At 46.4% G+C, this 24,900-nt stretch overlaps 1 protein-coding gene across 1 annotated transcript; it reads right to left on the reverse strand.

Annotated features, from left to right (window-relative positions):
* Window positions 1–1,451: 1,451 nt before the first annotated feature.
* On the reverse strand, window positions 1,452–24,900 carry LOC122945390. The gene is made up of 4 exons (XM_044304462.1): window positions 24,621–24,900; window positions 10,053–10,204; window positions 2,753–4,427; window positions 1,452–2,638 (listed from the first exon to the last, which is right to left on the reverse strand). Exons 1-4 carry the CDS (start codon window positions 24,898–24,900, stop codon window positions 1,452–1,454), a joined length of 3,294 nt encoding a protein of 1,097 aa, XP_044160397.1.

Consider the following 24,900-nt stretch of genomic DNA (forward strand, 5'->3'; position numbering starts at 1 on the left):
TGGAACAAAAGGATTCAAATTCATTAGAATTTGAATCCTTTTGAGGTCACCAGAATGACCGGACCTTATCCGGTCATCCTGGCGCCTTTACTCAGAATGCATCAATGTGAATGCTTGGGCCACATTCACATTGATGCATCTGGGTCCATGTAGGGGGGGTTTAATGTATGTGGGGCTGTGTGTGGCAGTTACTTCAGGGGGCATGAAGGGGGACATATATATCTATATATAGAGATTGCACCATGTATATATTTTGATTAAAGGGGCCCACATATATATTAAAGGGGCCCACAACATGTTAAAGGGGCCCACAACATGTTAAAGGGGCCCACAACATGTTAAAGGGGCCCACAACATGTTAAAGGGGCCCACTATATATAAAAGGGGCCCATATATTAAAGGGGCCCATATATTAAAGGGGCCCATCACCTATTAAATGGGCACGTGTATATGTATATGCATTCGCGGGCCACACTATATGAATTCCCACAGGGGCATGGATGAGCCCCTGGGGAATATCGGAGGCGGATGGGCGCAGGTGCTGGGCACATCTGCGCACATCGTCCTCTGCACCGCCAATACATATACATACACACCCACACAATACGCGCCACCCTTCCTCAACAATCCCCCTGTTGTCGGAAATGCGACAATCTCTTGGGGGGAAGGGTGGAGGCATCTTTGCCCCCCTCAACCCCATCCTTGGTAATGGTCCAGGAAAACCGGAGTGCACCCTGTCTCTTAGGTACCTAGACATCATCTAACCCGATGACTTCCTCCGACCTGCCCTTCACCGTAACTGACTCCCCCATCCACAGGATACACCGTCATCTTCTTTTCCCAGGAACTCTCTTCTACCTTGATTGTTACGGTGTCAGCCCCTCCTACTGTCCGGAGTGGCTTGAACCTCGCAGTCTTTGACTGGTCTTTCTTCTCACTTCTTCCGGTGTTGGTCACTCCTGAAGTTTAGAATGACCACACCCTCGCCGTCTCTTGGCCTTGCTGCCGATCTTCAGGTGTCGTCCACGCCCAAAGAATCTGGAGTGGGTCCACCCTTGCAGTCTCAGTCTCCATTCTGTGCCAACTCTCCTTAAGCATGTCTTGTTCCTTCTTGATTGAAGGATGGGTGCGGTTCTCCCATGGACAGCTGAATCGGTCTTTACAAGGCAGGTCAGATATATATCCTCAATAGAGGTGATGTCACGGTACCTAAATTCTAACAACGGGAATACCTCCGTTACACTACACATCCAGGTTTTCCCTCATGGTCCTTACCGTTCAGGGGTCAAAGTGGCAAATGGCAACCAGAGGGGGCCTGTCCCTATCGTGCCCTATTCTATCCCCATTCACACCACCTATTTACACAATAACCCCCCAACCCCCCCAAACCCAAGAGTTCAGTCCAATTGTCCTGTCTTTTGGGTGATTAGGCCTCAGGACTTCTTGTGGAGTCATGTCCTGAGCCTTCGGCGGTTGACTTCGTGCAGTGCCGTCTGGTTCTGGTTTAGTTGGTCCGTTAGTCTCTTGACTCTCCGATACATCCACCATAGTCCAAGGTACATGAGTCCAACCAGAGCCAGAAGCACTATCATCGGGTGTATCAATAAATTGAAAAATGAAGTTGCCTTAGGACTATATCCGAAAAGACTCTCCCACCATGAAACCTTTGAGTCCTTGTCCAATGCTGTGGCAACCGCGGTAATCTTTGTTCGGTCATGGGTGAGTTGAATGGTGGCTTGCTTCTCCGTCTCCCGAAGACGTTGTACGATCTCTTCCTCTTGGTTAAAATCCATTAAGAGATGTCTAAGTTCTTTGCCGAAACCAAGAGGAATCTTCTGAAGTCTTACAGGAACATCGGGGCGGATGTCAAGTCTTTTCTCTGGGGTAATCGGGGTTCTTCCCTGCTGCTCTGCGACGTTCAAACCTAAAACGGGACTAAGGGTGCAGTATGCTCCGGGGCGGAGTGTTCCTCGTTCGGTGCAGTTAAGTCCAAAAATTGCATATGATGGATCACTCCCTTGGTACCCACACCAATACCCCTGCCCCAAATATTTCAAAGAGGATGAGGGCATTGGGTTGGCCTTCATCTCACAGGACCCCTCGGTGTTCCTACACTGGTGTCTGAGCGTCCGCTCCCGACTACCCTGACAGAGGATGGCATTCTCCCTTATCCGACATCCCTCTGTATCAAACAAAGAGGGATGGCCCTCCTCATAGGTTAGAACGCCCGAGGGGAGCTGGGGATGAAGCACCGTCTGGTTGTTAATCATTGTTCCTAGATTGATGACACTGTATCCTTGTCTGATGCGACCGGATACAGGTGCCAGGGACGAAGCAGTGCAGGTTAAATTTTGACATCCATGCCACTGAACCACCCACCAGTTGGTGTGATTAATGGCAAAAGGAGAAATTAGTGGGCTTATTCGCTGACGGAGGTTGAATGGGAAGTGGCCGTTATGAAGTGCCGTGACCATATGTTTAAGGTTGTCCGAGAGTTCGCTCTGGACCTGCGTACACGCCAGAGCAAGCTGAGCCCGATCCTGCTCCTCCAAAAGACCCACAACTAACCTCCTAAACTTCTCACGTATAGCGGAAGATAGAGAGGTAGTGGCATCAATGTGCGAGTGTTGTAAACCCTCTAAGACGTGGTCTACATCAATCTGGGTCTTGAATCCCTCCCCGGCGTGTCGCGCAACCTCCCCAAGCTTACTTCTCAGGACTTCCATATCCATAGTGTTCAGGGCACCTCCGCCAAGTCCCATAGCCACCAGGTCTCTCCTCCCCCTGTTCTTCCTGAGTCGAGAGTCGTCTTTCCTGACCTCTTGCCCCGCCTCTATCCAACCTCTTACCATGTCAATTTGGTTCCTAACGAACTCCTCACACCTGTGATCCCAGTGATCCACTCTGAAGTCATCCACGGAAATTCTCCAGGTAAACAGGATGAATTTTGCATCCGTGATGATCTTCCAGGGGGATGACAGTTGAGGAGCTACAGGGTCTGCCAATTGATGGATAGGGGTGGTGCAAGAGTCCGAATGTGGTCGTACTGGTTGGAGACCTTCTGTTTCGTAAGGGACCCTTACTACCGTAACACAGACCTGTCCCCGTCCTTTGAATGGATACCATTGTTCGTCTTCTCCAGCTTGTAACACTAGTTTCCCTACGGGTTTGGTTTGAGATAGATAGACCCATTGAGTAAAGGTCCAGCACCCTTCGTCGGCTGCCTCACAAAAAGGCCACTTGAATGAACCATCTATATTGATGTCAAAGTTAATGTCCCTGCCTCTGGGGTCTGTCCAATCGGAAGACACATACCTACCCCGGTATTCCTCAGTCATAGGGGTACCATCCATCCATACATCCACTGTAGGGGTGTCCACCCCATTACACACTAAATCCCACCTCCAGGGATTAGTGTCTAACATCACCATCTGGGTATCCTGTTCCCAGTGGGCATAGGTGACGAAATAGTATCCCGTCACCTCAGGAACGCAGTTGTCTCTCATGATCGTAATCATGAAAGACCGTATGGATGGAGACCCCTTTAACTGCGTATACCTTGGGTCCTTGGCATCGGTCCGTACCTTTAAAACTGTGGCTCGATACAAACCCTCCAGTTTTACCGGACCACTCTGATCATTCCAGATGGCCTGATCAGAGTCACTGCAATTTAACTTTAACATCATTATGCTGGTTCGCAAGTAATCTGTGGATACATGTCCCTGTACATAACTGGATTCCCTGGTGATAATCATCTGGGAATCCCTCAACATACAATAAGCCTTCAGGGTGCCTTTTACCGGAATGGGCCTATCGAAATATGTCCTAACCCTCAACCCGTTTCTGCTATCCTTCCCTAGGAAGGTAGCTTTCAGGATATACCAACCGCTGTACTCTGCCCCAGTGACATCTTCAGGACTCAGCAAACCCTCCTTTGTACACAACACTGAGGTAGTGTTGGCTCTCACTTGCTGGTAAGGGTGCAGGTGTGGATTCCTAGACACCCATCTTAAGGATTTGATAGGTACAGGGTCCAAGTCCTGAAAATGCCTGTATTCCTTGAGACAGAGGGCGTGCAAGTCATGTTGTATGGCAGACACATTCTCCACCGGGGTATAATGCTGAATTACACCGTTGGCAAAACCCTCTCTCTGGAAACCATACAGATACCATTGACCTGGTGTAAAGGTAACGTGCTCGTATGGTTCCAGGATTTTGCCACCCAAACATTCCACCATTAAAAGGCCGGGTCCATCAAGTGATATGCTGGCCATACCAATATTAGTCCCCAGGTCCTCCCCTGAAGAGGCTGAGCCTGCCACCAACATGCTTACCACCAGTGTCACAAGCTGGATACGTATCCCATTCAGAGGATGCCTAGCTCTTCCCTGGTAGTGAGGTCCCATGGAGTGTCTCCCTCTTGTGTTCTGCAATGAGATGGAATATGTATAAGTGTATTGGATTCACCTTCGACCCACCAAGCCCTTTCCTCCCCCCCCCCCCTCACCCAACTCGGAACGGTCTTCGTTATTGAGTTGGGGAGGCTCGGTGGCTTTGGCCTGGTCGATGTGAATCCAAAAAACTTCCTGGCGTCTACGGGATTTCTTCTTGCTCGTGATAGGCCTTTGTACCTTCAGCATGGTGTCCCCCATCACTTCAAGGACCTTGTACGGTCCTTCCCAGTTTGCGTCCCAAGGGCCGACCCGATGAAAGACTTTCACCATTACCATTTCTCCTACAGAGGGCATAGGTGTTTCCCCCTGTAGATACGGTTTGTGTAACCGTATAGCTGCATGAGGCAGTAACTCCTTCAGGTTCTGCTGAACCTGTTGAAGAAACAAGTCCCTGGCGATGGCGTTCTTCGTGGGCTCCGACACTTGGGGTTCGTTTGGTAGACATAGGGGCATCTTACGTCCGGTCATGAGTTCAAATGGGGAGATACCGGTAGTAGAGGCCTCTGTGGCTCGGATACCCATTAGCACAGCTGGAAGGGAGGTTACCCAAGAGGAACCTTTCTCCAGCAATGCCTTTGAAAGCCGGGTTTTGATGGTCCGGTTCATCCGCTCCACGATACCCGCTGACTGAGGGTGATAAGGGACATGAAACCTTTGCTTTATGTCTAGGAGACCACAAAGCGCTTTCATGACCTTACCCGTGAAATGGGTCCCTCTGTCAGATTCTATCAATCTGGGGATCCCCCATCGTGACAGAACTTGTTCCCAGAGAACACGGGCAGTGGTGGAGGCCGAATCATTGACCGTAGGGATGGCTTCTACCCACTTCGAGAAGACATCCACTACCACCAGGGCGTAACGACAGTTACGACTCCCAGTTGGCAAAGGTCCGATGAAATCAATTTGGATAGCGGACCATGGACCATCAGCAGGAGGAACCCGCTGTAACACTGGCTTCAAGGCAGATGCCCTTGGGTTAACCTGAGCACACACCAGGCACTGTTGCGTAACCTCCTCTACTGTGTTGGACATTCCGGGCCAGTACAATTTGTCTCTCAGGAGAGGCAAGAGCTTATTCCGGCCAAGATAGTCCAAACATTTGGTGGTTCAACCGTGTCAGCTCTGCTTGCAGATGCTGAGGAACCACCGGGAGAGGAAGCGACTGTGTACCGGTGTCGTAACACAGGATCCCCTGTTGTAAGGACCAGGGATGCTGTGGTACTTGGATGTGTGTCATTAGAAGAGGATCCTTAGCTTGTTCCTCCTCGAATGACACCGGGCTGTCACTCAGATGGGTATGTGCTGCAATCCGGAATGCGGGCAGTGGCTCAGTGCCTGGTTCCCTAAAGGTCCCAGATACTGCTGCTAGTTTTTCCAGTTCGTCTGCCTGGTTGTTACCTATTGTCAAAGGTTCATCCCCTTTTTGATGCGCCGGGATTTTTATGATGGCTGCTTCCGCCACGTGTGCCATACCCCACTCCCACAGCTCCTTCAGGACTGACACATGAGCCAGAGGTTTGTTTTGGCTGTCCACAAATCCTCTTCTCTTCCAAATGTCCAGGTGCAGTGTGAGGGAGCGAACTACATATGAGCTGTCGCTATATATAGTTCGTTTCCCTGGAGGGTGAAGAAGCAGAGCCTCTTTAACAGCCTCCAACTCTGCCCGCTGTGCTGACATGTGACCCGGTAACCGGACAAGACTCTGGGTACCAGTGGTCTCATCCAGCACAGCAAAACCTGTGACATATTCCCCGTCCAGATAGAACCGAGAGCCATCAACAAAGATGACTCTGTCATCTGGATGTTTGTCAGTCCTGTACATCTGTGGAGAGTCGTCCATTACTGGTTGGCCACAGTCATGTTCAGTTCCAGTCAGGTTAAGCAACTGGGACAGAACATACTTGGCCTTGTGGTCCACCTGCAGATTCCGGCCGCTGAGATCCATGATCCATCTCCCGAATCTCTGTTGGGAGACTCCAGGGAGAGTATCACGGAGTAAAAGGGTCAACGGTGAATGTGGAGTCTGCAAAGTGAGGGGCCGGAAGCCAACAATATGCTCAGTGGTCTTAACAGCATAGTGTATGGCTGCCAATTGCTTGGCGCATTCATCGAACCCTCGTTCGACGGGCGAAAGCAGCCTGGAGAAGTATCCCAGCGGTCTGGTCTCGTAGCCTACTTTCTGTACCAGGACCGCTGCGATAGACTCGATCCCTGCATGCGCCTGTATGGCCAGTTCCCCATCTGAATGTGGAGTGGCCAACACAGGCGCCGAGGAGAGGTCCCTTTTCAGGGTTGAAAAGGCCTCTTCCTGCGCATCGGACCATCCTTTGATTGAGGGTTCCTCTCCCCGAAGGAGTTCGTAGAGAGGTTTCGCTTTGGCCGCGAAATCCTCTATGAACTCCCTCATGAAGTTGGCAACCCCCAGGAATTTTCTCAAATCCTGAAGGGTGCCAGGCCTGGGTAACTTTACCATGGCTTCCACACGGGCCGTCATGATACCTTTGGTTCCACAGGAAATTTGGACCCCAAGGAAAGTTACCTCTGCTTTAGCCAGATTTGCCTTATGGGGACTCAGTTTGAGTCCTGACTTTGCCAGGAGTCCTAGCAGCTCTTTCAACAGAACCAAGTGTTCCTCCATGGTTTCTGTATGCAAAAGCAAGTCGTCCACGTATTGTAAAAGGCATTCCGGTCGTGAGAATACACTCAGCACAGCCGCCAATGCCTGATGGAAATACGTGGGGCTGCTATGGAACCCCTGGGGCAGTACCGCAAACATGTACTGTTTGTCCCCCACCGTGAAAGCAAATTTGTACCGACACGACTCCGTGAGTTCGATGGAGAAGAACCCGTTGGCAACATCGATGGTCGAGAATACGCGGCTTTTGCCACTTATTCTGGCCATGATGTCGGGAGTTTGGGCCACCACTGGGGCTGACATTGGGGTGTATTTATTAAGGACACGGAGGTCTATGGTCAGCCTCCATGCATTCGTGTCCTTTTTCTTAACTGGCCAGAGGGCATTGTTGCACTTTGAGTTGCCCTCAATGACCACACCCCTAGTCTTCAATTCAAGGATTGTGTCCATAATTGAATGGGTGGCCTCTGGTGGAAATCGATATTGGCGTTGAGGTGGAGGGTCAGGACCCTCTATGTCTACCAAAACGCCAATCAGTCTGCCACAGTCATTCTTACTTTGGGCCCACAGATCAGGGTACTTGTACACAATAGGCTCAAGGTCTGGATTGTGTGAGACCTCAGGCCACTTGTGTTCCAGCACATCAGTAGAGTTATCTACTGCTGGCAAAGGTGGTCCCAGATACTGGCGTTGAATGACAAACACCTTGTTCGTCTGGGACCTCTCCACACAATGCAATTTGCCAGATCCAGGATCCACCCATTTTGTGTCATTACATCGGTTCCGATAATGTTATCAGAACCGGGGTAATACCACATGGGTATCCTGAGGGTAGTGCACCTGGTAATCTGAATGATTACCTCCTCAATTCTGTGGGCCTTCACCCCCCCTTGTTGGTGATCAAATCCGATCACCACACACTGAGGGCTGTTGGGGAGTAGATCATGGTTGATATTGGTAATGGAAATTTCCACCCCAGTATCAAGCATGATTTCCGTTTCTTTATCTTTTATCGTGGCTTTTATATGGGGTCTCCCTGAAGGATCCAGTATGATTGGACATACTGGTGCCAACTCTTTAGGGACCCCTAATCCTCATTCGATATCCACCAGACTCCCAGTAGGTACTTGTGTGGTACATACTGCCACTCTTGCGCTCTGTTCCTGATCCTTAGGTGTGGAATCTCTTGATTCCACACCCCCTGGGACATTCATGACCGCCAAGCATTTTGGTGCTTGCCCTGATGAATGTCCCAGATTCATATCACCCTGTCCCCCCACAGGCCTGGCAAAATTGGGTTTCATCCTGAAACCGTTATTATTGCCATTTTTATCCGAATTTGTCCGGTTAATGTTTAACCACTGTGGACAATTTATTTTTATATGCCCCTCTTGTAAGCACAGGAAACAACGAAAGTTTCCTGCCCTTTCCAACGGTGGGGCCGTGGGGCGAACGGTGGATGTATACCTCGTGTGTTGTACCCGGTCGTCTTGTGACCTACCGTATACAGGCACACGCTCCCTCACTTTCACAGACTTCTTACTGAGCAGTATGTCTTGTCTACACTGCTCAATAATCATGGCTGCGTCCGTGAGGGATGGCTCCCTAGCTGCACTCAGCCGGATTGCAGTATCAAGATATGGGAATTTTTCCACAAACATGCGCACCATGCCTTGTGGAATCCCAATACCCTGATCTTTGGTAACCCTCCTGTATATTGCTTCAAACCGACTACACAATGACAAGGGTTCATCATGTATAGTAGGCTTGAATTTTGACAGAACCTCTGGAGTGACATCCCAGTGACCCGTGGCCAGTCTCGTGAGTATGGAGAGACGTTCTTCCTTATCATGAAACTGGCCATTCGTGGGTTGCATCCTCCCCGTTACCTCATACCTTTGATTAAGGTGTGTTGGTAACCATAATCTGAACAGCTCCATGCGATATTCCGGAGCCACTGAATATTTGTTGCAGTGACCTTCGAAAATATCGCATGAAGCGAACGGATCTACATGGGGATCATATTTCGGGATCTCCTTGCAGATCCGTAACAGGAAGTTTATCCTTTCCATACTTGAATGGTTAGGATACATCTCTTCCTGTTTTTCCGGACGTGTTGGCGGATTGGAAGCGGAATATACTCCTCCACTCTCCTCTCCCCAACCGTTGTCCTGTTCCTGGTAACGGTTGCTACTCCTATTCTCCCCGGGTGTCGGGGTGAATCGTAGTGACCGCTCCACATGTCCCCTAGTGTCTACCACTGCGGATGTATTATCCGTCGAAGACCCTGGCGTTGTCGCCGCTGTCTCCCCCTGTGCCGTTCCCGAAACACAAACTTGTTTCATGGGCACCATACCGTTGGTACTAGGCCTGGACAAATTGGAGATTGCCCGCTGCAAGTCTGCAATTGTTTGCGTCTTTGCAGCCAGGTCCTCCCTCATCTGAACAATCAGGGCATCCGTAGATACCGTATTGTTCCTATACTGATTAATCTCAGTGTACAGCCGGAGTAGCTCTCTGTCCAAGTCAGAGTAGAGACTGTCCTTATCCGAGAGTCTCGACTCTAACACACAGATTTCTCTGCCCCTCTCGACCGTACACTGGGCTTCCTCTTGTAATTGAACCTCTAGTGTGTGAATTCTTCTATAGTTATCAACACAACAATTGCAGTGGAAGTTTGCCTTGTCCGCAACCTCCCCTGCCCTTCTTGTGCTGGCAAGTGTCTCTGTGTGTTCCGCCTTCCAAATGGTATCCTCATAGGAAAGAACCAATTTGGCTAGCATTTGGAGGCGTTTGGTGGTCTTGTTAAAGACACTCCTACTAATACAAACCTGGTCATGAGCGTACACCTGGTCCAGTAAAGCGGACCACAGCAGCTCAGCGGATTTGTATGTAGTAGGAACAATGGGATTAAAAGTGCTGTTTCTGGCTAAGTGTTGGAGTGTGGAAAAGTTCATACTCACATTTTTCTGAGCCTCCATCTTCTTGTTGGTGCTGTACTCTCCCGTCCCTTGCAGCTGCTTGAAAGAAGTCCTTTTCTTCCGGAACGCTTCTTCCCGACCAGCCGGACTTCTATGTACCTCCAACGAAGATGGATCTCTTTCCGTGACGTATTCTTCTCCACACCCCAGCGACGGTGACCGTGTAAAGCAAATACAAAAATATTAGTACACAGATAGACTATAAGTTCTCTGCAAAAGATTTTGTTTTATTTCTGGTACTGTAAGGGAAGTATCGCTTCTCCTGTCCGAATTATCGGGTCCTAGACGCTCAGACACTCCGCTGACCGCGTCTCTCCTGCCCGCTAATTCACAGTACTAGCGACCCTTAGCCTTAAGACCAAAAACAAACGCAAAATCTACGCAGTGGGCCTGGCTCGCCAATGTAAAGGGAGAATATTAATTGCCAATATTATGCGAATATCGATAATTAATATTCCTAAATAGGAGGAGCCGTCTAGTGAAGACTCCGCCTATTTATGCCTTTATATAACAATAACACAATCCTTTCGCTATGCTTTACACTAATCACTAATGCTAGCTGCATGCGCCTTACTAACTCGCTACCGCTAACAAGTACACACTACACAAAGGGTACAAATATAACGGTATTTATTTAACACACTAAGCACGCAATACACTAACAATACACAGCACTACACATATACAATACTCAACTACACTACACGTTCCCAAATTCCACCCACAAACTAACTATACAATACACACATACAGGTATAACAACCCACCCACCTGACTAATATTCTATCCCTAGGGGGCACGACGAGGGTTGACGGTGGTCGTGCTGGGGTAAAGCAGACCACAAACCAATGCAGGGGTGATAACTAAGGGAATCAGTGGATGGCAAGGGTTAATATAATAACCAGGGGCAAGGGAATGAGGGTATGGCAGGGGTTACCAGGGGAATGAGGGTATGGCAAGGGTTAATATCAGGGGATGGCAAGGGTTAATATAATAACCAGGGGCAAGGGTTATTATAATGGGGGGTATGGAAGGGGTATTATAATGGGGGTATTGTGGGGGGCTTAGCGTTGGTGGGATAGTGGAGGGGATAATAGCGTTGGTGGGATAGTGGGGGGGGGGTAAATTGAGTGGAGGGAATAATAGCGTGGGGGTTAATGGGGTTTCGTTAGTGGGATAGTGGGGGGGTTAATAAAGATACTTAGGGTCCTGCTCGTTGTCCAGGGGGGCTCGTCAGTCCAGGGGATGATCCTCCAGGTAAGGTGGGCGGCCGGCTCTCTTTCTCCTAGTGTCGGGCCAGCCGGACTTATATGTCCAGCCGCCCGCACTCCGTACCGCCCACACAGCGGTGCGCGAGCGCGCACCACTGTGAGGAACACGTGGGCCGGCGCGGTGAGATGACGTCACCGCGCCTGCCCGCGCATCCCTGCATGCGTGCCGCAGGGCCGCGTGTACTGGCTGACAGGCGGGAGATCCTTTGATCTCCCGTCTGCAGCTCTTAGCATTTCGGACATCGCAATGGTAATTGCGATGCCGGAATGCGCATAACAGAGGGAGCGGAGGTGTCTCCTCTTTCTCTATTATGCTCCAATTATCTCCAGCCGGGCTGGAGATAATTGGAACAAAAGGATTCAAATTCATTAGAATTTGAATCCTTTTGAGGTCACCAGAATGACCGGACCTTATCCGGTCATCCTGGCGCCTTTACTCAGAATGCATCAATGTGAATGCTTGGGCCACATTCACATTGATGCATCTGGGTCCATGTAGGGGGGGTTTAATGTATGTGGGGCTGTGTGTGGCAGTTACTTCAGGGGGCATGAAGGGGGACATATATATCTATATATAGAGATTGCACCATGTATATATTTTGATTAAAGGGGCCCACATATATATTAAAGGGGCCCACAACATGTTAAAGGGGCCCACAACATGTTAAAGGGGCCCACTATATATAAAAGGGGCCCATATATTAAAGGGGCCCATCACCTATTAAATGGGCACGTGTATATGTATATGCATTCGCGGGCCACACTATATGAATTCCCACAGGGGCATGGATGAGCCCCTGGGGAATATCGGAGGCGGATGGGCGCAGGTGCTGGGCACATCTGCGCACATCGTCCTCTGCACCGCCAATACATATACATACACACCCACACAATACGCGCCACCCTTCCTCAACACATACGGTCGTGTGCAAGAGGCCTAAGTCTGAGAGGACACAATAAGCCCTTTAAGCAGTGCATGTTGATTAAGTCAGCTGGCACATGCCCAATGAGGCAGGTCTGTGAACAGTCCCGTACCAGGAGGCCATCAGCACCTGCAAGGAATAAAAATAATCTAACACAGTAATCTAACTCCTGTTATAGGTGTCAAGGCTGTCCACCATTAGTGCATGGACAGCTTAAACCAGGAACACACTAGAAATCAGACAGCAACTGTACATACGTCATTTAGTGCTGATTTGGAAAAATATTAAAGGAGTTGACAAGGGAGGCAAAATTTTTTGTACAGTGCTCAGGGTGGTTTAAAAAGAATCAATACTCACCACCACTGATCCCCTGCCACTCCTATTTCAATGCTTAATGGGTCCCCACTGGTCTCTGCACACAGGAAATGCCAGCTCAGTCAATCACTGGCCAAGAAAAGTATCGCGCCATGGCTAGTGATTGGCTGAGCAGGCTTCTCCTGGCATTTTTCTGCTTGTGGAGACTGGACCATTAAGTAGAGACCAGTGGAAACCCAGTTGGAACGGGAACATCAGGGATTGAGGGATGGCGAGTTTTGATTCTTTAATATAAAACCACTCCAAACACTTTACTAAAATTTTGCACTGCACTGGACAATCCCTTTAAACATTTTGTACTCAGTACTTAAAAGGGACAGCAATAGGTTAGATAATAAAAAATTTAAAAAAACGCTCACTTGTTGAATCCCACATAACTCCTGCACTGATCTTTCCTTATTTTCTGGTGCTGTACATTCACATGATGCGAGTCTAAGGTCACCTGCTGCACATGCTGGCATCACCAATGACGGCAGTAATTGTCTGCAATGGTCACATGGACATATTCCATGTCATGGCTTCAGGAAAGAAAAAACTGCTGGGGACAACAGCATCAGTGCTGGAGTGGCCGGGAATAAACCGGCGAGCGAGTTTTTTTTTTCATATTTCCTGCGCTTAATTTCTTTTGAATTAAAGTTCTTGAAAATCCCTTTAATTACTAATTAACCTTATTTATGCAGTAATGATGGTCCTGAGTACTAATAATGTGCAATCAGCACTGTAGAAACTGGGGAATATAGACAAGAACAAATGCAGAATACATACCCATGTTTCAGGCTCCTTAAAGTTTATGAGATTAGGGAAGCCATTAAACGTTTGAGACTTGTTAGTCACATCAGTTTGTTGTGAGGGAAAACTGGAGTCCAAGGTCTGCTGGGAGCTTGATGGGATTTGCGATGTAGGAGTGCTGAAATCACACGTCTGTGAGATCCCGGCCTGGAGATGCCGAGTAGTGTGAGGGGGCGGATCTTCAGCCAGCAGACGGCTGCAGCGTGTGTCTGCTGGATGAAAGCCTATTTTTCTTAGACAGAGCGGCGGAGGGTTTAGGCGCAAATGGCGACAAGACTACAAAGTCTTGTCGCCATTTTGCAATTCCAAGTCGCATTGGCGACCATTTTGGTCGCCATCTGGAGCCCTGGAAAATGGGTGCAGAAGATAGAGGTATGGAATCTGCTTTTGCACAAATCTGGGAGCCTTGGTTTCTATTCCATAAATCTTCACAATTCTCAACCTGGTTGACCCCTAGCGTTACGTCCTTATAAGCCTTCTGATTGGTCAATATTATAGCCAATTTGTCTACATATATTCCCCTCACCTTATATACTCTCCCTCCCCCCTCTTTCCCTTCTATGTCAGTCCATGTCATGTTTTTCAACTCCTTCCTAATTTGTCTTTGTTTCCATACTGCATAATTCATATGATACTTACCTCACGGTAGGATTTCATCTAGGTTGACTCGTGACTCGTTTCCTCCACATTCTTCCTTATATGCCTAGTTGACATCCTCTCTTCATTACATTGTTGTATGACTAAGCTATTCCCTCATCTATATTGTTAGAAAACCAATGTTACCTCAAACTGTGTTTATTGGATGATAAAAATGATTTAATAAAAAAGAGATTGATCCATAAAAATATTTTAAAATAGCAATCTGAAGTAGGATCTGGTACTGGCTGGTACCTAGGTACCAAAGCGAACTTCGGATTCCTATTTTAAAATGTTTTTAAAGACGCAGATAGAAATACCAAAGTAATTCCCCGAAGTCTCACGCAACTTCAGGCAATACGATTTTTACCTTTGCGGAGCCAGAAGCAGCATTAAAAACGTTTTTGAAGGAGTAGACTTTGGATCTATGATCAGAAGTTCGATTTGCTCAATCCTAGCTATTAGACAGCATGATCTGCCGCCGGCAAGCGATCATTTTTAAGCACGTTTGAACGTGCATAAACAAGCATTTGTACGTTTATCGGGCCATCTGGCGGCAGTATTATACACTGAAAGACGATCGCTAACGAGGTTCATCCGAACGCTCGTCAACGATTATCGGCCGAATAATCGGCCAGTGTAAAGACCCTTTCAGACGAGCGAGTGTCTCGCTGTGGACTCGCAGCAAGGCACCCAGCCCGAACTCCCAGTGCTGCTAGGGTCACATAGCATTATACAGGGAGTGCAGAATTATTAGGCAAGTTGTATTTTTGAGGATTAATTTTATTATTGAACAACAACCATGTTCTCAATGAACCCAAAAAACTCATTAATATCAAAGCTGAATATTTTTGGAAGTAGTTTTTAGTTTGTTTTTCGTTTTAGCTATTTTAGGGGGATATCTGTGTGTGCAGGTGACTATTACTGTGCATAATTATTAGGCAACTTAACAAAAAACAAATATATACCCATTTCAATTATTAATTTTTACCAGTGAAACCAATATAACATCTCAACATTCACAAATATACATTTCTGACATTCAAAAACAAAACAAAAACAAATCAGTGACCAATATAGCCACCTTTCTTTGCAAGGACACTCAAAAGCCTGCCATCCATGGATTCTGTCAGTGTTTTGATCTGTTCACCATCAACATTGCGTGCAGCAGCAACCACAGCCTCCCAGACACTGTTCAGAGAGGTGTACTGTTTTCCCTCCTTGTAAATCTCACATTTGATGATGGACCACAGGTTCTCAATGGGGTTCAGATCAGGTGAACAAGGAGGCCATGTCATTAGATTTTCTTCTTTTATACCCTTTCTTGCCAGCCACGCTGTGGAGTACTTGGACGCGTGTGATGGAGCATTGTCCTGCATGAAAATCATGTTTTTCTGGAAGGATGCAGATTCTCTTCCTGTACCACTGCTTGAAGAAGATGTCTTCCAGAAACTGGCAGTAGGACTGGTAGTTGAGCTTGACTCCATCCTCAACCCGAAAAGGCCCCACAAGCTCATCTTTGATGATACCAGCCCAAACCAGTACTCCACCTCCACCTTGCTGGCATCTGAGTCGGACTGGAGCTCTCTGCCCTTTACCAATCCAGCCACGGGCCCATCCATCTGGCCCATCAAGACTCACTCTCATTTCATCAGTCCATAAAACCTTAGAAAAATCAGTCTTGAGATATTTCTTGGCCCAGTCTTGACGTTTCAGTTTGTGTGTCTTGTTCAGTGGTGGTCGTCTTTCAGCCTTTCTTACCTTGGCCATGTCTCTGAGTATTGCACACCTTGTGCTTTTGGGCACTCCAGTGATGTTGCAGCTCTGAAATATGGCCAAACTGGTGGCAAGTGGCATCTTGGCAGCTGCACGCTTGACTTTTCTCAGTTCATGGGCAGTTATTTTGCGCCTTGGTTTTTCCACACGCTTCTTGCGACCCTGTTGACTATTTTGAATGAAACGCTTGATTGTTCGATGATCACGCTTCAGAAGCTTTGCAATTTTAAGAGTGCTGCATCCCTCTGCAAGATATCTCACTATTTTTTACTTTTCTGAGCCTGTCAAGTCCTTCTTTTGACCCATTTTGCCAAAGGAAAGGAAGTTTCCTAATAATTATGCACACCTGATATAGGGTGTTGATGTCATTAGACCACACCCCTTCTCATTACAGAGATGCACATCACCTAATATGCTTAATTGGTAGTAGGCTTTCGAGCCTATACAGCTTGGAGTAAGACAACATGCATAAAGAGGATGATGTGGTCAAAATACTCATTTGCCTAATAATTCTGCACTCCCTGTATTGATTTATGAAGCTATGTAACCCTTACAGTTCCGGAATGTATTGTATAAGGCCTCTTTCACACGGGCGTCCTGGATTTGCTCCGTATGCGTCCCGTGTTATAACCATGTTATAAGGGAAAATAATACAGTGCTCATCCCTATCATCTCCTAGCAACCATGCGTGAAAATCGCACCACATCCGCACTTGCTTGCAGATGCTTGCATTTTTCATGCAGACCCATTCATTTCTATGGGGCCTGCGTTGCATGAAAAACGCAGAATATAGAGCATGCTGCGATTTTCACGCAACGCACAAGTAATGCATGAAAATCACCGCTCATCTTTACAGCCCAATTGAAGTGAATGGGTCAGGATTCAGTGCGGGTGCAATGCGTTCACCTAACCCGCCCGTGTGAAAGGGGCCAAAGACTGACATAATGCTGTCAGTGTTATCCAATACATTCCAGAACTGTAAGGCCTCTTTCACACGAGCGTGACGGATAAGGTCCGGATGCGTTCAGTGAAACTCGCACCATTTTGCAAGCAAGTTCAGTCAGTTTTGTCTGCGATTGCGTTCAGTTTGGGGTACATATGACTTTTTGATCGCTTGGTATTGCACTTTCTGTGATGTAAAAATGGCTTTGTGGCACAGTTTTTTTTTTGTTTTTTTTTTACGGTGTTTATCTGACGGGTAGTGATATTTTTATAGAGTTTTTCCCCCTATGATTTACAACTTTAGGGGAAAGGGGCTTTTTTTTTCACTTGAAAATGTATTTACTTTTATTTTTAATTTTTTCTGTCCCTCTCTGGGACTTCCCCATCTGTATTGTAATGCATTGTCTGTCAGTGTATTACACAGTGTAATACACTGACAATTGCCTAGGAGACCCAGCCAGGGGCTGGATCTCCTAGGCCTCCGTAGAAGGCAAGCCCTGATGCATGCAAGGCATCTGGCTGCCTTCTCACCCATTGGGTCCCCATCACCGCAGTGCAGGAACATTATGGAGACCCTGACTGACTGCAAACACCTTCTATGCCACGGTCAGTGCTGACTGCGGCATAGAAAGGGTTAATCTGCTGGCATCAACTTTTAGAGCAATGCTGGCGGATACAGCAGGGGCCCAACTATCAGTGACTGCTGGGCTTCTGCACTGATCAGGCGTGCACCGCTCCGGTGCCCACCCTTTCAGCATGACGTACTAGTACGACAAATTGCGGGAAGTCACTTCCCGCTATGACTTACTAGTACGTCATATGTCAGGAAGGGTTATAGGGGTTGCCTCACTTCAGCAAACAGAATTCATCCAGGGGTTATGGCCACCGCTGCAGCACAGATACAAGGTGGGCCATGGGAGCTGCTGCGCATGTGTGCCTATACACGCTCCCATGGTCCAAGCCACCATAGAGGCCGTCACACTTTACTACACTGTGCATCTACGGCCACCTTTGCTGGATTACAGGGTGGTCGTATGCCCTGGATATGAGTTGTGTATTAATGTGATGGAAAAATGAATCAAGCCAGCAAAGAAGGCAATATGGACAATCACAATACATTAGTAAGTGCCTTGTATTACCTTTGTCTATACGATGAATGCCATTTGCTGAATTGAGACAACTCCTTTAAAGGGGTTCTCTGGGAATTAAGAAAATCTAAATACTTACATATTACTTTATTATAATTATTTTCCCAAAGACCTTTCATTAGTTATAATGTCTCGTTTTGTCTAGGGAGCAATCATTAGGGGAAATATGCGATTTTTATGTGTAGGGATATTTAAAGCTGAAAGCACCCGCTAAAAATCCACATCCCCTGGACGAACTCAAGGACAATACTAACACCATCCGAAGCATCACTGCTGAAGAGCTGCAAGCAGCATCTGCCACCATAATCTGACGTGCCCAAAGATGCATAGACCTGAACGGGGACTATTTTCATCATCTTTTGTGACTTGTGGGTAATTAAAAAAAACAATCCACTTGCTCGTTCATCTTGTAATACTATCGCTGGAGGCAGGCTACTTTTATGTGGGCCACCCTGTACATAGCAACCTAAATAAAATTGCCCATTTAACCCATTAGGAGCCGTGACCCTCAATTGATATATCCACCAGGTTTCACGTTGCTAAACCCTCCTAATTGTTTCTCAAGCTTGATCCTCATGAAGCGGACAGATTTAAAATTTCCCTATGTGTCGAGTTAATGTGTTTCGCTAATGGCGTATCTCTGCAATTCCTGATATACAACCTGATTGGCTTGAGGTTCACCTTTGAAATACACGTGGATACTCCTCTCTTTTTTGATGCGCAAAAAAGAAAAGCTTCACCTGGCACCTTGGAAACCAATATACATCATAAACCATTCTCCACCAACTCATTGTTAAGGTGGTAAGGAGGCCATCCAACATCTCTTACAAGAGGCATTCCGGTCGGTCAGTACGGGTATACATGGCAGTCCTGACAAGGGGTAGTAGTAGAATAAAAAACATAGTGATCTGGACTCCTGATCTGCAATATTGCTCTTGTACTACAGCAGATAATAGTCCAAGATCCTTATGAAACATTCTTCAACAGTAAATGCAACACTCAAACGACAATTTTATTGCCTTTTTCAGAGCACCATATTTCATTCAGGAATTCAAACTTCACAAACTATTAAAAATGTTAAATATTCATGTGCCATGATTTCAAGTAATAAAAAAGCAATTCTTTTTATTATTGTAGTGACATCTCACTACCTATGTTACTATAAAATAATCCAGTGCTTCAGTTAAAACATTTTTGGGTATGAGACTGTGTAAATACTGTATGCATTATTTATTTCCAAAGATGTGCTGGTTTGATGCTTTTGCCATTGCACTTCTATGGGTTTTATCCACAAATTCTACATACAAATTAGAACAACCATGTACAGGCCTGGATCCACTGTATACTGGCACCAGGTGGTGTCATGCACAAAAAAGGCCAAATGCACACGGCCGTTGTTCACGGCCGTGAGCGGTCCGTGGAACCGCGGCCTGGATTCCTGCTGAGAGCAGGAGCGCACGGCGTCATAGGTTGCTATGACGCCGTGCGCTCCCTGCTGCCGCCGCAGTACAGTAATACACTGGTATAGATCTATACCAGTGTATTACTCAACTGCGGCGGCAGCAGGGAGCGCACGGCGTCATAGCAACCCATGACGCCGTGCGCTCCTGCTCTCAGCAGGAATCCAGGCCGCGGTTCCACGGACCGCTCACGGCCGTGAACAACGGCCGTGTGCATTCGGCCTAAGGCTCTGTTCCCATCTGCGTCAGGGGTGCCATTCATGCAGCAACACTTTTCCTGTCAAAATATCAGAGACCTTGGCAAGACTAGATGGACCCCATCATCAGTCAATGGGGTCTGTCAGGTTCTGCTGATGTCCATCATGCAACAGATCTGCCAGAGCTTTGTGGTTTCCATTATGAACAGAAGCCACAATGCAGATGTGAATGGAGCTTAAGAGGCAATCCCACTCTCAAGATTCTGTCTGCTATGTTCGCTAGGGTCAGGGGTGGATTGGCCATAGACCCTACAGGAAAATTTCCCGGTGGGCAGATGCCCAGGGGGCCACCCAAGCTCTCCTGATGGCTGCATGCCAAGTACATAATGATCTGATGCTCATTGGCTGCAGTTGCCCTCCTGAACCCAACTGTATTACCATCCTCAGGCCGAGAGGGCGGCAGTATTTTATGCTGTACTGTGGTATTTGATTCTGCTGCAGCGGTACTTTGTGCTGCACTATGGTATTGCAGGCCATGTCTACTTCTGTTGTCCCCGACTACTTATGTTGCCCTGTCTTCTATCAAATTAGTCCTGCCTACAACATGGGGCAACGTTTAGTTTTTTTCCAAAAAAGAAAGCAAAATATTACTGCAAAATACATGTACAAGCATTTGTCTTTGTGTCACAGTACTGTGAATAGCAGCAGTGCCTCTCCATGTAAATTTGGCAGGCCCCCTGAAACACATCTAATAACACAACATGAGCACTGGTTAATAATTCTGCGATTGTGTTGTTTGGAATAGACATTACAAGGTTTTCTATATAAGGCGATTCTATGTAAATATCTGCACAATAAAAAAATATTCTTTCCTGATATGTTTTCAGCAGTTTACCCACCCGTTATTCTACATTTTTCACTGAAGGGGAAATATTCAGCCTTTCACAGCTTACCCCGATCACAACAAATGACTGCGGGAATGTCAACTATTAGACCCGAAACAGAGGACTGGCGGCAGGTCTGCATTTTTCTTTATGGGATGACCCAATTAAGAGATGTCGCTAAATATCATCTTTTATGTTTTATGGTTATTATAAGAGTTTCCAGTACATTGTGCTCTCGTTAGCCCCCTGTTCATTATACAATGAAAAGGCAAAGCTTGGCTATTCCCTATAGTTTAAAATGAATACATCCATTATCCCTCCAACCAATGAGCTGGATAAATGAGTTCCAAGAATCCACAGAACAGTAGTTATCCCCACTAGTGGTAAGTGAAGTCTTCTTTAGGCTATCTTCACAGCTCTCACCAGTTTCTTGTTTTTGCACTTTCTTTCTGGTATTCTTTCTTACAGGTTTTTTTCTTCATACTTTAAACAGGCATTTTTACTGGCACGTTTCAACTCCTATAGGAAAATGCTAGAAAAAAAAACTACATAACTAGAGGCTGATGCATTTTGTAAAATAAAAATAAAATAAAAAAATTCTTAATAATTCACAAAAGCAACACAAAAATGACTATAAAAACACATTTTTTCTGTAGTATGGTTTATAATATACCATGGGTTTGACACTGTACCGAACCTTACAAACCCAACAAAGTTTGCATTAATCAATAGCAGAGTGAGTACGTGATGAATAAAACTATTTCTGACCACTATTTCACTTGTATCTGGCACCTTTGTAGCTGTTTTCTCATCAGTATGCTATATCCTAGGCTTGAAGTTGTTTGAGAGCTATTGGCAAAAACTAGCTCCCATCCCCTGCAGACAGAAACAGAGGAAAATCTGCTTCCTAACTTTCTCTTAGGGTACGGCCACACAGAGGACATGGTTTTGAAACAGATCTGCCTGCAGGCCATAGCCAGAAGTGGATGTGAAAGGATTCAGATAAATAAGGGAAGGGCTTATACTTCTCCTTCCTGGTGGATCCACTTCTGGCTTTGGCTGAAAATCCTGCAGGCAGATCTGCTTCAAAACCTCCTCCCCAAAAATCTGTGCGGCTGTACCCACACTAGCGCTTAGACTCCAGCAGGCTGTTCCGGATACAGATAACACATGCATTTTAATGAGCACTGTGTAATACTTAATTTCTCCTGTGGTGATAACATAGGAAATTGAACACTTACTGCCCCCCAGAGAGAATAGATGATTGCTGATGGGGCACTTAAGGCACTTTGTGATCTACTTGTTGTCTGAAGACCTGTCTAACAAGCGGAGAGAGTCCAAAACTGGCAACCCCTTTAAATAATCTAAATGTACTAAGATGCGCAGCACTTACATTCAATACCAAAACTAAAAAGAAAAAAATATTTCAAATGTTTAGGCTAATCTGTTGTGATATAAAATGCTTAACATAGACCTGAGATGAAGCTATACCGAAAGTTGATTGTTATTTCAATACTTGTGTTCAAATGGATCTAACCTAAATGCTAGTTTTATATTGCACATCTGAAATCCCCAGAACGGCTGGAATTCTGGATTACCGGATATTTCAAACCACTGGCTGCCTTCACATACACACGTCTCTGTACGGTTTCATGGAGATCGCGGTGAGGTGCCTGGCTTACTGTGAAACGTTGACTCCGCCTACTATAACCAAGTCCCCTAAGTCTCCGCCTACTATAACCAGATCCCCGAATATACCGGAGGACATAACGGGAGAATGGAGCGGCGCCCAGGCATAATAGTAAGTGCAGTGAGATCCCTGGGCGCCGCTGTATGTTATGATACTTAGTTCACAATGTTTGGACCGATGAAAGGTCCTCTTTAACTTTGTCATTTTAGTCATATGAGGAAGGAAGTAGATTTGTAGTAACATTTATTTCTATGGCCAGTTGTTTTTCAGTTTCAGTTCTTTGAATGCAGACACCAGTGTAAGCAACTGATGCTTTCATTCTTTTTCCTAGTATAACACACACATGTATAATTATGGTATTGCTAATGGAGATCAATAACTCAGTAAGCAGCTGTAAAACACTTATCTGTGAAAAGTAAGAGATAGCGTTGGAATACATTATCTTAGGGCTGTATTACACCACCAGATTATACACACCAACTATCGGTCTGATTGGACAGATATTGGTCAGATAATCTGTTGGTGTAATACAGCCCTTACAAATCACAGACTATCTGGACCCAATGGTATCAATTGCAACATACATTGTCTGTGGCTGAGTGAAGCCCCTCTTGATAAGGTTGCCCTTGAGAAAGCCTCCGTTCCCTCCATCTCCTTCTTTCCATCCTTTCATGTACTTTATGCTTCCCCTGACATTTGTATGACCTGTATTTGAAAGGTAACAGCACAAGCATTCAGCTAGTAATATTATTATTATTATTATTTATTTATTTATTTTAAAGTGCCTTTAATTCCATGGAGCTGTACATCCAGACCGGGTTTCACAAATATAAAAATACAATAAACAAGAACTATTAACAGACTGGCACAGAGGGGTAGAGGACCATGCCCGCAAGAGCTTACAATCTACAAGGGGAGGGGAGAACACAGTAGGTGAGGGTATAGGCTGCTCGTGTGGTGGCAGCATGCTCATTGCAGGTGGTAGGTTTTCCTGAAGAGGTGGCTTTTCAGGTTACTCTTACAGGTTTGGATGTTGGCAGAGAGTCTGATGTGTTGGGGCAGTGAGTACCAGAGTAGAGGAGAGGCACATGAGAACAGAGGAGGAGGTTTTGTGAGGATTTAGGATTACGTGTGGGGATGTATCTGGAAAGCAGGTCAGAGATATAAGGAGGTGGCAGGTTGTAGAAGGTCTTATATGAAGTTGTAAGTATTTTAAACTGAATTCACTGGGCAATGGGGAGCCAGTGAAGAGACTGGCAGAGGGGGAGGCAGAGGAGAAACGAGGGAAGAGCAGCAGAGTTGAGAATAGATTGAAGGGGAGCGAGAGTGCTGGATGGCCACACAGGAGGATGTTGCAGTAGTCCAGTTGGGAGATGACGAGTGCATGCACTAGTATTTTAGTTGACTTACAGTTGTGTTCAAAATAATAGCAGTCATAAATCACTAACCTGATCACTGTTTTTGGTAGAAATGATATTTCTACATGGCAAATAATTTACTAGCAGGTGTAGCAGAGTAATAGAAATCCAACAGTCATGACATGCATGCTGCTGATTCTCTGTAATTCAATCACTTATTGAAAGGGGCATGTTCAAAATAAAAGCAGCATGGAGTTCAATCAGTGAGGTCATTCATTCTTTGAAAAACAGTTGGCAATTATTGCCCTTATTTAAGGAAGGAAGGCAGCAAATGTTGTACATGCAGGTAACAGTGCATTTATCTCAGAAATTCTGAGGGAACTGGGTTGTTCCAGACATTGTTCAGAAGAACAGTGTACCTTGATTAAAAAGTTGATTGGGGAGAGGAAACATATAATGAAGTGCAGAAAATGATTGGCTGCTCAGCTAAAACGATCGCAAATGCTTTAAAATGGCAACCAAAACCTGAAAGACGTGGAAGAAAGTGAAAAATGATGACTACACTTACCGGTAATTGGATTTTCCTGACCCCACGACATCACCTTAGAGAGATGGCTCCGCCCCAGGACAGGAAACCTGCAGCATAAAAAGGTGGAGCCGCTCTCCCACCTCAGTGAGTTTCCAGAGCATGAGAGGGACTCTCCTTACGTTAGTTTAGTTCTTATATATATTTTTTTTGCAACACCTGTGAACACACAGCCCTACACCAACAGGGAGGGAATAAAGAGGTGCTGTCGTGGGGTCAGGAAAATCAGATTACCGATAAGTGTAATCATCATTTTTCCCCTCCCCCACGACAGCACCTTAGAGAGAGATTTCAGAGATCATCCTCAGGGTCGTTGACAGTACTCAAGACCTTTGTGCCAAAGAGAAGGTCAGAAATAGAGTCAAGCTGAAGCCTATAGTGCTTATAGAAAGTGGACGGAGAAGACCAGGTGGCAGCCCGACAGATCTGTTCAATAGATACGCTGGCCCTCTCTGCCCAAGAAGTGGACACCGCCCTCGTGGAGTGAGCCCTCACAGAAACAGGGGGAGACGCACCGGACACTGAATATGCCAAGGATATAGCTTCTCTGATCCAGCTGGGAATCTGACCTGGTTCCGTTGTAAGGAATCTGACCTGGTTCCTCCTTGATGATTGAGATATGAGACCACCGTCCGATTGTCGGATATCACTCTCACATGTCTGTTCTGGATCATAGGAAGAACTGCTCTCAAGGCCAGCAAAACAGCTCTCAGCTCCTTTCAATTTGACGAGAACAGTCTCTGACCCTGGGACCACTCTCCCTGAAAATTCTGATCTTCCACTTAAGTCCCCCAT

Source organism: Bufo gargarizans, chromosome 8 (genome assembly GCF_014858855.1).
Source record: "Bufo gargarizans isolate SCDJY-AF-19 chromosome 8, ASM1485885v1, whole genome shotgun sequence".
Taxonomy (NCBI): Eukaryota; Metazoa; Chordata; class Amphibia; order Anura; family Bufonidae; genus Bufo; species Bufo gargarizans.